This window comes from Solenopsis invicta, chromosome 4 (genome assembly GCF_016802725.1).
Source record: "Solenopsis invicta isolate M01_SB chromosome 4, UNIL_Sinv_3.0, whole genome shotgun sequence".
Classification (NCBI taxonomy): Eukaryota; Metazoa; Arthropoda; class Insecta; order Hymenoptera; family Formicidae; genus Solenopsis; species Solenopsis invicta.
Window position 1 is genome coordinate 18920393 of NC_052667.1, and position 20615 is coordinate 18941007.

A 20615-nucleotide genomic window follows, 5' to 3' on the forward strand; every position below is an offset into this window, starting at 1 on the left:
CCCCTAGCGTGTGTAAGATTTAATCGTCACATTACTAAACTTGTGGTAACATCGCCTATTACTACATTTAAATAATTATGAACAATTTTTTTTTTATTCTATATCAATATTAAATCAATATTATATTTAAAAATAGTAAATTATCGTTATTATTGTTTAAATTTACATTTTATTTACATTTTATTTATTATTTCGAAGGAGCCAATACTAAAAGCATTTGTTTTAAAAAATATTGTTATATTATTCGGCCTTGTTTCCACGTCCTATTTGTCAGCTAAATCCGATCGATATCGCGTCCAGCTGAGAACGATTAATGAAGCGGTCGACAGGAAAGAAAATCGTTTCCAGGATGGCAGAAATAAACAAAAGGACATTGAAATGATCAGAGTATTCAGAATTGTGTTGGGCTTGGTTGATGTTTCATGAGCGATTCCGATTTTTCCGAGTTAACACTTTGTAAATCCAGTGTATAATTTCATTATGTTTGCATAAAATACCTTTTTCATAAATAGTCTTTTCATTAAGGCGAGTGTTGAGTTACGCGGATGTACCAATATATGTGAATAAAAGAAATCACAGAGAAGAAATAGTATCAAATATTAGTATCAAACGGTATCAAATTAAATCAATATACTTATATTAAACAATTACCGTATCATGTATAAGCAAAAAATTATATTCTTGCTTATATAACATTATACATAAAACAATAGATAATAATCTTGCTTTATATAAAATTTACTTAAAAAATTTGATAATCTTAAATTTCGGCAAAATATACTTTTATTTCAATATTATATAGTAGATATCTAAAGAGCACATGTCCGTTTTGATAATAAAAGTACTTTTAAAAAATTGTAATTCTTAGTTTGAAAATATCATTTTTTGATGTATTTTCCTTTCAACTCAATTATTCCATTCAAACAATGAATATTGTTATTGAATAATAAGAATATATTTTTCTTAATAAAATTTCTACATAATTTTTATACAAAATTTCTTTATCTAAGCAAATTACGTTTGCTTAATGCTATGTAATCTTATTTCAATATTTAACATTTCGAAAATAGATATTCTCAAAACAAGAAAGTTTTTTTTTCTATGTACATGATTCAACTTTACTTTTTTAAATAGAAGAACCTTCTTACAAATTACAATTAGTAATACATACAATCGAGTCTCTCGACGCGCTGATAACTCGCTGGAAGGGTATCCTCGTTTAACGTCCCGCTATCGCTGTACCATCCCAAATTGACTCCCGTAAGATGCGACAATTCCTTGCAACTGTCTCTACTGCTGGATGACCGTTGCTGTTGTTTTTTCCGACGGAAGAAACTCCTTCTTGCTCTAGTATCGCTACGTTTGCCAGTGTCTTGTTCTAAATCGCCCAGAGACCGTCGTAGAAGCAATTCTTCTTCAACCCTAATACATAATATATCAAAAGTTTACATAAATGCTGTTAATGATAATGTTGTTTACGATAATGTTATCTATTGTATACTTTTTCATTTTAAAATATTCTTAACCTAAAAAAATAAAGGCAATTCACGTAATTTTTCACTTATTTTATATATATATATATATATATATATATATATTTATATACACAAAAGCACGCACGCACGCACGCACGCACGCACGCACGCACGCACGCACGCACGCACGCACGCACGCACGCACGCACGCACGCACAGGGTGGGCTTAAGTTTTGGGATGGTGAAAGCTACGGTGTACTGTAAATTTTAAGCGTCATAACTCGGAAAATTCTTAACGAAAATAAACTTATTTATAGTGTTTTGGAAAGCTCTCGAAATCGACTACAAGAAAATGCAATAAAAAATATAGAATGTTAGGGAAGTACTGATACTTTTTAATTAGGGAACTACCGATACTCTAACATTGTATCTTTTATTGCATATTCTTTTAGCTTATTTTGAGACTTATAACAAAACACTACAAGAAAGTTTATTTTTGTTAAATACTTGTCGATTTGTGACGCTTGAAAGTTACAGTACACTATAGTTTTCAAGCCTCAGAACTTGGAAAGTACTCAACGAAAATAAACTTTCTTGTAGTGTTTTGGAAAGATCTTGACACCAACTATTAGATTCTGGAATCAACAATAGGGTGCTCTATTTAAAAAAGTTAGTGTGATTTTGATCTGACCTTGGTAACGCCATCCAAGGTCAAACTGACATAATCGGTAAATAGATCTTTTGAAACTCTACAACTTTTGTCTGAAAAATTTTTTCCTAAAATGATTAGTTTTCGAGAAATTTCGCCGTCCCGGAATTTTATGGCCACCCTGTGCGCGCGCGCGCGCGCGCGTGTGTGTGTGTGTGTGTGTGTGTGCGCGCGCGCGCGCGTGCGTTTAAGAAATTTTTGATATTGTCAATTTCAAAATAATAAACAAAATTTAAACAATAAAAATAATGTTATTAAAAATATTTTCCTTTTAGTATTGGTAAATATAAAAAAAATTAAAAAAAAATTATTTATAAAAAATTTTAAAAATCTTGTATTTTTTGGTACGTAATTAAATTATTTAAAATTCTGTTTCCCATAAGAGTCAATGTTATTCTAGAAAATTGTTTTAATAAAATTATATAATCAAGAAATTAAGAAAATTCAAGAATACCAATAAATTAATCAAAAACTTATTCTGTAAAGGAAGAGGATGAGTAAGGTCAGTTTTCAGTCCCACTCGAATTTGGTTTATTTGGATCAATAATCCTTCAGATAGGCCTCTTGCTTTTTAAAACCGCGTTTTGTGTAATAACAAATAATATATGCTTTCAAAAGCGATTTTTCAATGTATTTTAAAACATGATTTCATTGTTACCGAATACTGTTTCTGATGAGCCCTAAGTTTCTAATGAGTTTTTCGAGAAGGTTTAGCAAAAATGACTCAATATAAAATTTTATTTTAAAACATACAAAATCCATAATAAAAAGTCAAGGTTTTTATTTTAAAAAATTGATTTGGAAAAACAAAGTTTAAGAACTCTCAATAATTAAAAATATACAAAAAAAAACGGATAAATAAGAATTAAGAACAGTTACTGAGACGCAATAGTAATTAAACATGATTTGGGCCTGACTGGACCCACATAAGGTCTTAGATACAAGAATTGATAATTATATCATACATTCTATAACTTTTATTTGAAACATTTTTTTGATTTAACGCGATGTCTGAGATATTTGAAAGAGACATCTTATATATACAGCAAAAATAAGGTACTAAAAAATACTGATTAATAAATTATCTAAAATTATTTAAAACAGCAATATTTTCTATTCTGTTAGTACAGTATAAATTAGTAGATCGATAGATAAAAAAAACATTGTTTCGTATTGCTATTTATTTAATTAGTGAACACAGCTCCAATAACTTTAACTATGATATATGTTATAAGTGAGAGTACTAATTAATTTCTTTTTATAAATTAATCGGCGGTCTCATAGTTTTCGAGATATACTTACATAAAACTCATTTTCAAAATTTTATTATTTTCATTATATGACTTTGCATATCATAGATAGTGTACTATTCTATATAGATTTACAACTTTCTACGCGAAGCAAGGTTCATTTCCGCTCCCTGCTTATGGAGCAAAATGAGGTCTATAACTGTTCTGTTCTACAAGACACAAGTTTTCGATTTTCCACTCAAAACTACAAAGTGTTGTATAACAAAAATTTCGAAAATAAGTTTTGTCTAGTTTCAAAACTATACGAGATTATCGATTAATTTATAAGAAAAAAATTGACAGTACCTCCAGTACCTTCACCTCTATAACATATGTCAAGATCAAAGTCACAAAACTGTATCCGCTAATGCAAATAATTATTACTTTCGTATTCAGAACTGAATTTGATTAGCAATATATTCGAGTAAGATGACAATTCTTAAGGATATTTTACAATGGGTGTGCATGCATTTTATATATTATATATGAAAATTTTGGGATAATGGGATTAAAGAGGCTGTTATCAGAAACAGTATTAAAACTCGGCAACAATGAAGTCATGTCTTAAAGTACATAAAAACATCGATTTTAAAAGCATACAGGGTGATTCTTAATGGTTGTACTCACTTTTTACCACAGAAGCGTGATTTACCGACGGATACGTATTTCTAACATATATTAGAAATTACAAATGTGTGCTCCTATGGTAAAAAATGGGTACAACCATTAAGAATCACCCTGTATATTTAAAAACTATTTATACAAAATGATTTTAGAAAAAGGTTCATCTAAAAGATCAATTTAGTTCAATATAACTCACATCTGAAGGGCCAAAAAAAATCGGCCTTATTGAACCTCCTTTGATCAAGATTTTATTGTGTAAAGAAACTAGAGAACTTCCTTAAATACTCTTATTATTATCGCTGTAAATGTAACTTACTTAAATTTGCTGGGAATTATCCCGCAGGTCTGTCTACGACCGGTCTGATCAACTATCCAGGCACGCCAGTGACCCGGCGTGCCGTTGAACATAGTATTATCCACATATAGGATGTCATCCTTACTGAATCGCAGTTGCAAGCTGTCGCCCACTTCGCTGGTTCGATCGAATAGCGCTTTCACGTAAAAACTGTCGCCTGGCTTGTCCTTTACCTCGTTGTACCGTTCCGGCATGTACTGAGAGACCATCGTCACCTTGTCTGCCGGTCGAGCTAGTTCGAGCGCCGCTTGCTCGGCAGTCGCCTGCCTTAGATCTACGCCATTATATTCCAAAATCCTGTCTCCCGCAAACAGGCCGGCTTCCTCGGCAAGACAGCCCGGCTGAACGGAATGCACGAAGATACCGACACCGTTTCCACCTACTAATGATATGCCCAGATTTGAGCACTTTCTAGTCTCAATCAATAGATATCGGGGTTCACCGCTTGGTGGCGGTTTTCGGTTCTGTTCCTCCTGTGTGGGGCTCCTCATCGCGTTCTGCCGTTGCATCTGCGCTCGGTTCAATCGATCAAGCGTAGCGGCGCTGCGCAGTTCCGGTTTACGAATATTGAATGATGTGTCCAACGATGCGGAGGGCCTCATCTCGCGGAGACCTTCTCGTTCCTGCGTACTTCTCACCTAGAGATAAAAAAAAGAGTTTTACCTCAAAATAAAAAACATTTCTTTATGAAAAAACTGGTTTTCTTTAATAAAATACTGAAAAAAGATGTAGAATTAATTTTTCTTGGCATTTATAATTTCAAACAAGGTAAAAATTGCATGACAACAATAACTAATGAATTAATGTGAGACTCGATTATATGTGCTAACTGCAATTTTTAAAGATGTATTAAATTTATTTAAAAAAAAAAAAATTAGATTATTCTATAGAGTATAAAAAGTATCGGACTGGTAAAATATCTTGAAAACAAGACAGTTGAGAAAAAAAAGTTTTATACAACATCTTTTTATTAATGAATAAAAGGTATTCTATTTTTGTCCTTTACTCTAACTTTCTACGTTAATTCATGAATTCCTATTAATTAAATAAATACAAAAACGGTGTATAAATTCAAATTTGAACTTTGAAATCAATTTCTGTTTTTTATTGACAATAATATAATTGTAAATATATCAACGGCTATCCTCACAGTGTACTATTATTTTGATTATTTACAGCTAATTTTATACAAAAATTTTTGAATAAATGCAAAAACTGAATTCTAAAACAATGTAGTATCAAAAGAAATAAAAAAAAAAAATATATATATATAGTGCTTACTAAAAATTTTGTAAAAAATTCCCGGATTTTCCAGGTATTTTATTCAAAAGTTCTAGGTAAAATTAGAAATGTTAATGTGTTATTATACTTTCCGGTCTTACATATAATTGTTTGTATTGTATATGCGCGTCGGCTGTATATGACGCTCATATAACATCATTGGTTATTGTGATAAATATTACCAAGTGCCTTGGTGGTCGACATTCTTCGCGGATAATTAGGAGGGAATGGGTATATAAACGCAAATCAGCATCAATTATTATATTAAATTAATCAATTTAATATAAATAGTGATATTACTAATTCTTATTCGACATGCTGTTACGACCGAAAATTAATTCGGCGCACATCCTGGTTGAATTCAGAGAAGTATATAAAATCAAACGAATAAATATAAGCACTAAGATCTAGCTGCGACCGAAAAAGGCTTTCTTACTATCATTGTGTTGTTACACTATCGGTCCAATAACGTATTTGTAATTTAAAACAATGTTTTCTATTACAATTTTTTTTTAATAATACAAACTTACGAGTCGCAAGAGAATGTACATGGATGTGTATATCATAATTATTGCTAATTACTTTTACACAAATAAAGAAAAATGATCAAAGTATTTTATCAGAAAAATAGAATTTAAAAGTCAAATTCCAATTTCCTCGAGTATCAATAAAATTTCATATAAACCTGATTTTTAAGGATAAAAAATTATCTCTCTAAAAAATTCAGAGGTTTTTCCGACTTTTTCCGTAATAAACACACTAATATTCTAATAAAAAAATTTCAGGACCAAGTAAAATATTTTTTCTAGTTTTTTTCAGTTATTTTTATCTCTGTTCTCACCTCCAGTGAAGCAGACGGCCGCAGATCCCTCTCAACACGTAGTGTGCTCATGGTTGGCGCAGTGGCGGTGGTGGTGACAGTGGAAGCGGTGGTGGTGATGGTGATAGTGGCATCGCGTTCCGGTTCGGCGGGTTCCAGTATCTCTACCGTACTCTTTCGGGGAACCTCTGGACTATTGCACGGTGTCGGCGAGCCGCTGCGACTTCCAGTTACGGCTCCATCGCCAGCTTCTGACGAACTAGAGGACGCTGAGCCTTCTAATTCGGTGTATTCTTGTAAAGAAAAATACAAGTTTTAAAATATTTAAAAATTTATACCTCGACGACGTCAATGCTAAAAAATAAAAAACCCTGAAAAATTACAATACAAGATTTTTTATACTTTTATATTACTTGAATGGAAAAATTTTAATATTTTGATGAAATTTTCAATTTTATATGTATTTTGGAACATTTTGACTAAGAGAAAGAGAGAAATTCCATTATAACTTCATTAAAAACTTATTAGCTTCAATAAAATATCGTTAATTTATTATTACATAAGATCTGCAATTTTTCATTCCAGTTTTATCAAAAACTCATTACAATTTCTATAAGATTTCCTTAATTCTTTATTAAATCGTATTAAATATTTTCATTAAATATTAATAATTTTCGTAAAATTTTATTACATATTTATTAAATTCTTATTAAAATGTTATCTGTTTTTCATTAAACGCAGAGAATCAGTTTTTAAATAAAATACAATTTAAATAAAATTTTGCTATATTAAAATCTTATTAAATTTAATGAAACGCAAAGTACATCAAAATTTCATTAAAATTTGTCTATCAAGACATCACAAAACATTGATGGGGAACAAGAGCGCGTAAGTCATGCTGTTTGGAAAAGAGAGAACATGCTACAGATTCCAAAAGTGCATTTTTAAGGATCGCATTGTTTGCTTGGACAAAAAGATACTTACTGTCTGGGCTGTACTGCACCAGCATTGTAATTGAGTTACCACACTGTCGTAGAACGTTGGCAGCCAGCTGATAAGTCGCACTCCGCATATTTATACCGCAAACCTCCAGTAACTGATCGCCGATTTGTAGACCGACTTGCGACGCTAAGCTGTGTTCGGATACGGTGGAAACAAACACACCACCGCTCTCCAAACACGAGATCTGGATTCCCAGCGGTTCCACGGACTTGTCTATATGGACTCTACGGAGTTCCCCGGGCGCCGGACGCGGTTGCGTGTAGCAGTAATCTGGCAAGCTGGCGCGCTTGGCATTACTGCTTCCTCTCACGGTGCCACCGCTGCTCCCGCTGGTGCTGCCGGTGCCCGGGCTCAATACCTCCACGTGAAACGTTGGCATCGGACTACCACGCTCGGAAGTTCTCTCTATGCTACCAGTGGACAGTTTGCCGACGCTACTCTTGGATGTGACGCTGGTGTTGGACGGTATACGAATACGCTGGTCCTCTTTCCGACCCGGCAATGTGCCACCTTCGTATCCGTGTCCGTAGATAGATGTGTCGCAAGGTATACCAAGCGGCAATGCGCGTGGTTTGTGATAGTGCAGATCTACGGAAGGCGTGTGCAAGTGGCCGAAAGTGGTTGGGGTCATCTGCGAGGGTCCGGGACTGTACGGAGGCTCGAAACAGTAAGTACGCGTGTCAGGCAGGCCTATAGACTCGCCCGATTGCGCTGATGGTAGCGACGGTGGTGAAGGGTAGCGCGAGGGTAGGGAGTTTTGGTGTTGTGTGGGATGCGGATGCAGGTGGTGTAGGTGCGACGACGCGATGTACGGCGTGTGATGCGTGGGAAATGGAAAGTTACCGGGCGCCAATTGCTGTCGCGACGTCGGCCCGCTGGTAGTCGACGCGGCCGACGTGGACGAGCCGCCGATGCCCGCCGAGTAGAGCTGCGAGTGTACGCGATTGTGCTGCAGCGTGTCCGTGGTCACCTGCGTGTCGCTACCGCTGCCGCCGATGTACTTTTGCGGCCGCTTATTCGCGTAGTACGAGTCGACGTCGCGGCCAGCGCCGCTGCCAGACTTGACCGAGAAATCGATGCTGGTCTCGGACGGCGCTAGCGCGGAGCCGAGTCGCCCGGTCTCGGACGCGCTGCTCTCGAACTCCGTCGACGGCGGCTTCTTGCCACCGCCGTCGATCGGGATGTCCTTGAACTGCACTGCCGGCGCGAACGACGGCTTCTGACTAAAGAGCTGCCCGGTCTTGGTGAAGCTCGGTAGCGGGGTCTCCACTGCTTTGTAAACGGTATGACGATTATTCACATTGGAAAAGTTGGTCAGGGGGATAGGGTTGGAGATACGATTGTAATTATAGTTATCGTATTTTGGTGGATGCAGGAGTACACTGAGAGGAAAACGTTCTTTCGACTTGCGCGGGTGCAAGATAGTACCAGTCCCATTTTGTATAAGAGGTCCGCCGCGCGCCTTTGGCCATGTGCCGCCATTCTTCTCGATCTTCTCGGTACCACGGCGCTTGCTGCGCTTCAGCACGCCATTGTTACTGTTGCTCGCCTTCTTGTGGTAGCTATCGATAACAGAGTCCAGTTCTGCTATCGCGTCCTGTTCTTGCTCGAACGTGTTCGGACTAGAGTTGCGATGGCTTTTCTTTTTATTCTCGTCGCGTTCCTTGCTGTGCTTACGACCACGTACTATATCAATTTTTTCCCGAAAGTTGTCCCAGGCGTTGCTAATTCCACTTGATTTCTCACCACTCACAGATTTCGCTGCCTTATAGACATTACGGTCAGCGAAATTTGTCGACAGGTATCGTCGTTCGTAGTCGTCCGACGAAGCTTTCAGCATCATTCTCTCTTGTTCCGTTTGCGAGCAGCTGTTTACCATTTTTTGCTTCTCCGCGACAAAACTGCCGTCTATCGCCATCGTCTCCGAACTGTCGGCGGAGGGTACTGGAATACCCTTTAATGTCGTAATTGTCAGTACGTCTATGGTATCATCGTTTAGAATAGCCATCGCTTCATGCGCCGTAGTCATGGTATCCATGGATTTACTATTAATCTGAAAATAAATACAGAAAATTATTATTATGCTGAAGATACTTTGAAATACACACATGGGATTTCCTTTTTACAGGAAAATGATAGTTATAGGCCAACATGGACTTCGAAGACATTTACTATAATTTTAATAAAATATAGCTAAATTTTATAATAATAATTATCATTCGTATTTACAAATCGTAATAAATCGTAGAAGTCCAGACCAAATTAAATGAGCATAACATCTTGAATGTCAATTTAATAACAGTTTGTTTATACAATTTGACAGAACATTTCATCCTAATTTGGCCCTCCTCAGTCGTTTATTACATAAATAAATTATTGATTTAATGACCCTACCTTTAACTAAAATTCCTAATTAATACACAGCACTGAGACATTCGCAAAGTAATACGTTCGGATTCTTTGATGACATGCGTTATCATCTGGTCAAATTATAAAATGTTGAGTCAGTCAAGTACTGAGTTAGTCAAGTTTCGGTTGGTGAATAAATTGTTCGAATCATTCGGATGTGGGAGATTCTCGCAATCAAATAAAGAATTACCAACCGAAACTTGACTAACTCAATATTTTGTAATTTGACTAGGTAATAACACAAATCAATCAAACAATGCAATCAAAGAATCATTTTGAAAATGTCTCGGTGCTGTACTAACTAGGAATTTTAATTAAAAGTAAGGTCATTATTTATGCAATAAATTAGACGGTTGAAGAAAACCAAGTTAAGTCGAAACGTTCTAATTGTATAAACAAACTGTTACTAAGTTGAGACCCAAGATGTTATGCTCGTTTAACTTGGTCTGGGTTTCTACAATTTATTTCAAACATTAAGGTACTTGAGCCAAATAAGGCCCACTTTTAAATTTACCATTTAAAAATGCGCTTTATGTTTAAAATATATACTTAAAAGATGTGTCATAGGAAGTAGATAAAGAGGGACTAGGGAATTATTACCGGTAGCAACACGTTTATTCAGTACAACAGAAACTTGTAACAAAGTGGAGAAATTAGCCGTTTTTATAAAACTTTATTGTAAATTTAATAAGTATACATTATTTAATAATTTATCACAACATATAATATTATTTGACTTTCTAACTGTAGAAAAAAACAAATAATATATATATATATATATCGATTTTTTGGAATAAGTATACATTTTTATAAATAATGTATTATTAAATAAGGCCCACTTATACATTTATTATTATAGTCATTGCCATTTGTTTATTAGGTATGTGGCTTGCAACAGAGAATAATGATTTTCAATGACGCTAACTTTCCATAAGCTAAAATTGCACTAAAATAGCAAGAATTTCTTAAAATTAAAATATTAATTATAGACAAAATTTAAAATAATTGTGATGTTTTACAGTAAAATAAATCTTCGTATTTCTAAAGTATTTCGTATTTGTGATTAATAATCATTTTAACAGTGAGTAGGAAAATATGTTCAATTCTTTTGTTATTTTTAATTTCTTTTTAATTTGAGCCTTATTAAAAGCACAAGAATTTAATAAGGCCCAATATCCAAGTTTAAAAAAATTTTCTTTTGTTTATTTAAAAATGTTTTATATAAATGATAATTTTATTTTGACAAATGGTTGAAATAAACATTTTATTCTCATTTAGTTCATTTCAATATCTTTGTAAATAAAATTTATAAAAAATAAAATAAGTTAGGTAAACCTTATTCGGCTCGGGTACCTTATAATATAATAAAATAGTTTTGTTACGTTTTATTCAAATTACTTTACTAAATATTAAGACGCCTTAATTTTTTAGGTTTATAAAATTTTTTTTAGAAAAAAGTTTTTCAAAATTACTGTTAGTTCTTTATTGTTTAAAAATTAATTTATTTTTTTTATTATAAAATATAAATAATATGTAATAATAAATCCATTTGTGTGACTTCTGCACGGTTTATCAGCGACTATAATTTGGAATCTTAAAACTAGAATTTTTCATTGTGCATAATAAATGGTATTTTATAAAAAATTCTATTTTCATTCTTGTTTGTATTAAAGCTTCAAAAAAAAGATAAAAAATTAATCTAAATTATCAAGGGCTAATAAGCAGAGTTCGGATCTCAGTAACGTTTTCCCCCATTCCGAGCACGGCGGGCCGCGAAAAGCAACACCGCTTATTTCGATAGCGGTCTAGCGTAGTATAACAGAATCCCATCGCGGTCCTCTTTTTCGCGATATACGGCTCAGAGTAGAGACGTCACTAAGATACGGACTCTGCTAATAAGCAAAGCTAGATGTTATTATAAATAAATTTTAAATGATTTAAATGTTTCAACATTAAATATGATCATCCGTAGTAAAATAAAATATGGTACTAATTATAATAGAATTGCATATAAATTATATAATAGTGCACTCGCAATTTTTTCATATATTATCGCAGTCACAAATTAAAATGCTGTGATTATTTCATTAAATTTTACTAAGATGAAATGACCATATTTAAGATTGAAACACTTGAATTATTATTTATTATTTATTATAACAGCACTGTAAACCTAGTTTTGCTCACTAATTCGTGACAGTTTATATTGATTTTAGAATATGTATAGACATACATACATACATGTACGTACATATATCCATACATACGTACATATATCCATACATACATCCATCCATCCATCCATCCATACATACATACATACATACATACGTACATACATCCATACATACATACATCCATCCATCCATCCATACATACATACATACACACATACACACACACACATACATACATACATACATACACGCATGCATGCATGCATACATGCATACATACATACATACATATGCACGCACGCACGCACATATACACATATATATATATATACACGCGCGCGCGCGCGCACGCACGCACGCACACACACACACGCACACACATATATACACGCACGCGCGCACGCCGGATGTACATCTGACTGTAGCAACCTCCATGTGGTACATCTCAAATAACGCTAATGCCGGCGGTATTATGACTTTCAAGTGTTGTAACTTGAAAAATACTTAACAAAAAAAAAATAGTGTTTTGGAAAGGTCTCGAGATAAGCTACAAGAATATGCAATAAAAAATAGGCAGTTTCATTAAAAAAAATTGTAGGTGACCTTCAAGGAACTATTCAAGGTCAAATTAATGACACCATCTTAATGTCCCCCTCAAAATCATACAACGTCTAAAACATTTCTGTCTACTGGGTTTAGTTTTTGAGATATTTGGCTGGATAATTTAAAATGGGACAGCCTATATGTAAGTATGTGTGTGTATGTATGTATGTGTTTTATATATATATAAAATTTTTTTTAGCTAATATCCGAAACAATTTCGATAACAGTTTTCTTGTCGATAAAAAAAAAACCTGCAAAAGATAGTTTATTATTGGGAGAAAGGAAATTTTAAAATTAACACAGGATTTTAGTAAAAAATTAATATTTATTTCGATAATTTCTTTACAACACAAAAGTGATGAATATATATATTGCTTAATATGCTAATTTACATATACACTTAGATACACTTACAAGTAATAAAAAAAATTATTGCAATATTGCACAAAAGCGGTCTTCTAACCAAAACCATTGTAGAAAGATAAGAGTATACTCTTGCGCATGATAAATCACGTGACATTCGAGCGACCAATCAGAATTGTCAACAAAACACGTCATCGTTTCGCTGTACATTCAAATGTATTATTTAGTATACTTATAATGCTCCTTGCAATATTTTAATTGAAATGTTTATTTGAAGAATAGAATAAAATAAATATTTAAAAAAATATAAATATAAGAATATAATGCAAAAAACAGCATTCAGTAGTGTGAACGATAAGAAATAATGTTTTATTATATTTAAATTAATATAAAGAAAGTAAATTCAAAAATATTGGTGTAAGAAAATTAAAAAAATATATTCAAGGAAAAGAAAACGATAGAAATGTGTAAATTAATGCATTATATTTTATTGTTAATCAATTTTACCATCTTTTTTTCTTATTTTACTACTGTTCTGTTCACATATTTATCTATTCATTATACAAACACGAATATATGTTCAAGGCACAGAATTACTAAACAAGATAATTTCTGCGGTTGTATTTTTTGTTATACAATTGTCGCCAATTTGTTAAAAATAAATTTGTTTTTGCGAAGCTGGGATCCATAATATTTCTCAAGTTCAACATTCGTTATTCGCGTTGCCGTTTTCATTGATATGGTTACCATAGTGATTTGCGACCATATTCCGTAAATGTGGCCTAATCTGGTGATAGTAACATGCTTTTCCCCTCTACTATACTTTCTATATCTGCGCAACGAGATACCATCGGATGAGCATACCCTTGTTTTTGTATCATGACCAAAACAAAACAAAACAAAAAAAAAATTTGTATTTCATGAAATTAGCCATCAATAGTCATGTTGCTTTCCGCATTTCGAGCAACTCTTTGATTGGTCGAAAAGCAGGTCTTATTTTCGATCGCTGCGCATCTTGGGAATGCTTCATTTTATATTCTTACATCATGATTTCAAACACTTTTCTTCACGCGGCCGTCAAGGACAAAATAGAAAGCGTGCGCCTTTGTGTCCTCAGCCACCGCGCTTTACGCTTTAACCTACCGCACGCTTTAATCTAGTACTTACCATATCGCGCGGCCAAACTTTACATGCAAATTTCTCTGAAACAAAGGCCCATGCACTCAAACGCTCTGACACTTTTTATACCCTCAATCCCCTCTTTCGAATGAATTATGGCTCATCTAATTCCGTGTTTCGCAATTCGCGTCATCTCCTTGTCAGTTTTTAGCAAGGAATATAATTAGTGGGCGCTTTTTAAGATACACACACCGTGTGTGTGTGTGTGTGTGTGTGTGTGCGCGCGCGCGCGCACATATATGCGCGTGCATATACGTATACACATACTAATATACATATACATGTATGTGTACATGCACATACAGGATAATTGAAAATAACCCGTTGTCCTTCAACAGACGTATTTCTGGTCGAATTCTAAGATGATTTTTCCTTTGGCAAAAATTTGAAAGACGCTTAGATTTTAAAATATAAGCCGATTAAGTTAGCGTATCACGGGACAAATAAAGATAGTACGCAGAAGCGGCACACTCACTGTTACGCGCGAGTGTGTCGTGAGGCGCCTGCTGCGTTCAGTTGATACAAAAGTCCCTACTTTCTTCCTCTCCCTCTTTTTATCTCTGTCACATTACAATGCTATCTTTAACTAAAAAATGTAATTATTTTACGACTTGATTTTAATAATTTTGATATGAGAAGTGTCAAGAAATTCTTTGTGCAGTCTAAGAATCAAACAAAGTATTACACAAAATCTACAAAAGTATTTACACCTCGAGTTTTTAGAAACAATAACACTTTTCTTGTCACAGAGACAGACAGACAGACAAAGCATTTATTGGCGTTCTAGAGCAGGCCCTCTAAGAACGCAAAAGTAGTAAATACATTGTAGTGCAGAATGAGAGAATGAAGTATCGTAAAAACAAAGTAACAGACAATAGTTAGCGCAGAATAAAGTGAGAAAAAGGAAAGATAACAGAAGCGCTAAAAAAATAAAAGAGTAAAAATAAAAGTAAAAAGTAAAAAGTAAAAATAAAATAAAAATAAAAATATCTCTTTAAGAACGCAAAGCAGTAAAAACATTATAATAAACAAAGTAACAGATGATAAATAATTAGCGTAAAATAAACTAAATATTAAACTAATAACAAAAGCGCAAGAAAAATAAAGGAAAAAAGCAAAAATAATAAAATAAGACAATACAAAAATAAGATAAGATTAGATAAGGACGCAGATGCCTTAGCACAGAGAGAAGAAGCGGTGAACCTAACCTAACCTAACCCAAGTGTGGAGAAGGCAGGCGGTCTACAACCACGCACGCCTGTAGGATCTAGGACGGTTGAGCCCGCCTCAGATGAGCAAAGAGTTCCTGTTTGAATGAGGTGATGGTGGCGGATTGTTTAATATTGTCGGAAAAGGAGTTCCAGAAGGATGCAGCGGAGTAGAGGAAGGACCGTTGGAAGATTGATGTGCGGCAAGAGGGGAGGTTGAAGTCGAGCGAAGAAGCACAAGATACGTCGCGAGCCCTGTTGATAAAACGAAGGTCGGTAGCAAGGTAGGAAGAGGAGTCAGAAAGAGGATGTTGCAGAGTAGGGTGCAAGTGAGATCGGTGCAAGACTCTTCGGTCATCCGAGGTAAACTAGTCCAACGTTTGTAAAGGTGAGAGACGTGGTCGTAAGTTAAATATGAACCGTACGCAAGAGTTCATAAGGCGCCTGAGCCTTAACTTCATCTCCGTTGAGATCTGTAAACACAGCAGCGCAGTAGTCAAAGTGAGGGAAGATGAGGGAAGTCACCAGACAAGTGCGCAAGGTCCGAGACTATTTCGAAAGAGTTTTAGCCTCCAAAGTATACCGTTCACTTTTCCTGAGATGAGTCGGACGTTTTGCGATCAGCTAAGAGTGGGGATCATAGAGAGGGGGGAGGAGGAGGAGGAGAGAGAGAGAGAGAGAGAGAGAGAGAGAGAGACTCTTGTGTATTGTATTAGCTAAGCGCAACAGGCGCCTTACAACATACCCGCGTGTAACGGCGAGTGCGCCGCCCTTGCGTACCATCTGTATTCAACACGTGATACGCTAACTTAATCGGCTTATATTTTAAAATTTAATCATTTGCCAAATTTTTGCCAAAGAAAAAATCGTCTTAGAATTCGACCAGGAATATGTTTCTTAAAGGACAACGGGTTATTCTAAATCACCCTATGTATGTATGTATGTGCGTGCGTGCGTGCGTGTGTATGTATACACATACACATTCAAGGTGGGCTATCTTAATCTATCCACGCAAATAACGCCGACGGTATAAATGATAACAAAAAATAACTCTTACAAAAATTGTAGGGTTCAAAGTGGGCCAACCGTTAATGACCTTGAACTTGACCTTGAAGTCGATTTTCAAAGTCATTTTACAATTAACAAGTGTTTTTTTCAATGGAAACCCGTACTTTTGATCTCGGATTTGGAAAAAGCACAAAATTTTGCATAAAAAATATGTACCCATGTTAGGGCTTATAAGTGGACCGTAGGGGACTTTTAGACGAAAACAAGTAATTTCATTTTAGCACTACTTTTAGCATTACTCAGGACGTGGACGTAGTAGTTTTCTGTTCCCTTTGGGGTGCTTGATTAAGGGTGAGTCTCCTTACCTTTCACGGATGAGGTATTTGTTCAATAAAAACCTTTTAGACCAAATCTATAAACTTTGTTCAAAAATGTTACCATTAACCTCAATACATCATTAAATCCTTTTTCAAAAATTGAAAACATTTTCAATAAGATGGCCCGTAGTTACTACATGCAATCCAAATTCGTTCAATCATATCTGCTCTTGTTGTTGGTTCTTGTTTATAAACATTTTTTAAATAACCCCAAAGAAAAAAAATCAGGTAAAATCAAATCAGGCGATCGTGGAGGCCAATGAACTGGTAAATTCCATCCAATCCATTTAGCATTAAATCTGTTGTTCAAAAACGTAGTTACAATTCGTGCGCGATGAGCACCTGCCCCATCCAACTGTACCCACACATGTCTAACCTTGTCCAAAGGTCAACATCATCAATCAGGTCAGGTAGTTCATCGTGCAATAACTGTAAAATGTTTTCCTCATTCATAGTATCCTCGAAAATATAAGAACCAATGAGATAACCGTTGTCAATTCCGCACCATACATTAACACTCCAACAATGCTGATTACTTATTTCTCTGTACCAATGAGGATTCACATCTGACCAGTAATGACAATTATGCCTATTCAGTTCTCCATTGTTTTTGAATGTCGCTTCATCTGAAAACATAATATTATAAAAAAATCTCAGGTTATTTTCAAACTTTTGTTCTGTCCATTGACAAAACAGTAAACGTACTCTCATATCTTCATCAGTGATAGCCTGAGTCAAAGTAATGTGATATGCATGGTACTTTGCATTCTTTAGTAGCCTTAGCGCAGACTTCCTAGGAATCCCAATTTGCCTTTTAATTTGTCGACTACTAATATGTGGGTTCAGGTAAATTGCTGCTAAAACTGTTGCCAATCGTGCATCGTTATCATAATTGATCTTTTGCTTGTCACGTTTTATACGATCTTGACCAGCTCGCAATATCGCGAATTGTTGTATGATTGGAGCAATACCCATACCGTTCACGATATAAAATTGCAACTTGGCGATAATTTCTATGGCATTCGCCAAGAACAAGTGAAATGTCAACAATTTCATTAGAAGTGTAATCAGCCATATTCTTAATTAATTCAACAATAAGGATTACTAAACTGTGATTTGTAATTTTTGATGAAATTTGATGAATAAAAAACAGAATTTGTGATGAAGACTCAACAGATCCAAAACGATGACGTATCTTGGTGACAATTCTAATTGGTCGCATCGTGCGCAAGAGAGTACCCTTATTTTTCTACCATGGTTTTGGTTAGAAGACCGCTCTCGTACAATATTGCAATAATTTTTGCAATAATTCTTTTATTACTTGTAAGTGTATTTAAGTGTATATGTAAATTATCATATTAAGCAATATATATATTCATCACTCTTGTGTGGTAAAGAAATTATCGAAATAAATATTAATTTTTGACCAAAATCCTGTGTTAATTTCAAAATTACCTTTCTCCCAATAATAAACTATCTATTGCAGGTATTTTTTACCGACACAAAGAAAACTGTTAACAAAATCGTTTCGGATATTAACTAAAATTCATAAATTGAATCCCTATTGTGGATTTTAAAGGCGTAAACTGTTTAGCGACATGTCGCTATTTGAAAGTTATCATTTTGCTTCATCATATTGCTTCTATCAATAAATTAATTATTCCTTATTTTAGCACATGACATAAGTAATTATAAGCCTAGTTATAAAAAGTTACAATTATTTGACAATTTTGAACAAGCTGCAAATCAAGAAATTATAGAAAAAAATGCATTGTCGTACATAACTGGCCATGTAGCACATAAATTATATTTTTCCTAATGCTGTAATCACGTGCTTCGTACGTACGCGAACGTATATAAAACTAAGAAAAATGAATAAAAATATCGTAAAAAATAATGCGCATAAAAAAAAATCAAAAAAAAAAATGAAAAAAATTGGTAATAAAGAAAACATTAACAATTAATAAAAAACTTGTTACAAAATAAATTATTTTATTTGTGATAATTTTAATGTACCTCTTAATATAACTTTTTTATTTACTTTGTTGCATTATGGATTATTTAAAATCATCTTTTAGATTCATGTCAAAGCATTGCAGAAAATATTATGTTGATAAGGTAAGCAAAAATTCACATTAAATGTTAAGTTACATTGATTATATCATTGTTAGTTTTTAATTGCATTAATAAGTCATATACATGATACTCTAATATCACCGGCAATTGAATAATTTACGTGATTTCTTATTACTTTTTAATTTTTATAGTATTTATTTTACACCTGTTTAATTCTTATTCACATTTTAATTAATAATACATTCAAATTCGGCGCTGTTTGACACTGCATTTCGGGCTGCAATTTTATTAGCTATTCCCATATTCGGTCGCGTTATGCAATGCTTTACCTTATATTCTTACATCATGTTCGCAAAACTTCGCAACGCCAATTTTTTTTAATCATAACTACATTTATCAATTGTAAATAATTTTTATTATTTTTAGCAAGATATTAATTGTTATATATTATTTGTTACATGTAACAAAATATAATCAGAAAATTTGCACATTTATTTAGGTTTATTTATTTATTTTTATTCATTACACAATTCTGATATTACTGTACAATGTTGTGGGTGAAAATTTACGTAAAAGCATTGGAAACACAAATTACCTGTACACCATAAACATTGTATAAAAGAATAACGTGTTTCACAAAAACATTTAATATTATGTATGTTTACAGGAAAACATAATTAATTCACAAGACTAAAAATTTCGCGTTCATATGCTAATTTTGACGCATATCAAGCAAATTGTAGGATATTGTTAAATTTTGGCGCAAATAATAAATAGCCTCGAAACGATATACGAGTATATATATACAGATATTTCCAATGCTTTTATGTAAATTTTCACCCACAACATTGTATAGCAATATCAGAATTGTATAATGAATAAAACTAAATAAACTTGAATAAATATGCAAACTTTCTGATTATTACATTTTGTTACATGTAACAAATAATATATAACAATTAATATCTTGCTAAAAATAATAAAAATTATTTACAATTGATAAATGTAGCTATTATTGGAAAAAAAGGGGGGGAACTACAAAGTTTCGAACACCTCTTTTCACGCGGTCAAACTTTACATGCAAATTTCTCTGAAACAAAGGCCCATGCACTCAAACACTCTGATACTTTTACCCTCAACCCCCCTTTTCAAATGAACTATGCTCATCTAATTTCGTGTTTCGCAATTCGCGTCATCTCCTTGTGAGTCAAAAAAAACCTGAATCATTTTTTTCCTATAATGCTTAATAAAGCAGTAATCCAATCTGCGCCGTTCTTTAAAAAGACATACCTCGGCAGTGCAAAGTTACACAGGCAACTAGCAAGCAGCGAGCCGGGCAAGCGCTCACGTACACTACTAGGCGCGTGATACACCGACGTATGTTTTTTTAAAGAACGGTGCTGATTGGATTAGCACTACTTAATAATTACTGCTTTATTAAGCATTATAGAAAAAAATGGTTCAAGACTTTTCAATCAGTTTTTAGCAAGAAATAACGCTATTTAATTAGTGGGCGCTTTTTAAGATATACCCTAACCCTATATATATATACAGGGTAATTCAAAATAACATTAGTCCCGTTATTGGCATATTTGCAATCAAATTTTGAGATGATTTTTTTTTTAGCAAAAATTTGTCCGGAGCTTAGTTTTTAAGTTAC

The 20615-nt window shown here is 33.9% G+C and overlaps 1 protein-coding gene across 7 annotated transcripts in view; it reads right to left on the reverse strand.

Moving 5' to 3' along the window:
• The window catches only part of LOC105202541 (disks large homolog 5), a 62981-nt gene that overhangs the window by 9966 nt on the left and 32400 nt on the right, over positions 1-20615 (reverse strand). For 3 of the 7 annotated variants that reach the window (XM_026139860.2, XM_026139856.2, XM_026139857.2), the window contains 4 exons: positions 7538-9608; positions 6575-6846; positions 4414-5090; positions 1172-1422 (listed from right to left, as the gene is read on the reverse strand). In XM_026139860.2, coding sequence (XP_025995645.1) covers positions 1172-1422; positions 4414-5090; positions 6575-6846; positions 7538-9608 — 3271 coding nt within the window. The remainder of the gene's footprint in view (positions 1-1171; positions 1423-4413; positions 5091-6574; positions 6847-7537; positions 9609-20615) is intronic. The other 4 variants (XM_026139859.2, XM_026139858.2, XM_026139861.2 and 1 more) reach the window with 4 other exon arrangements.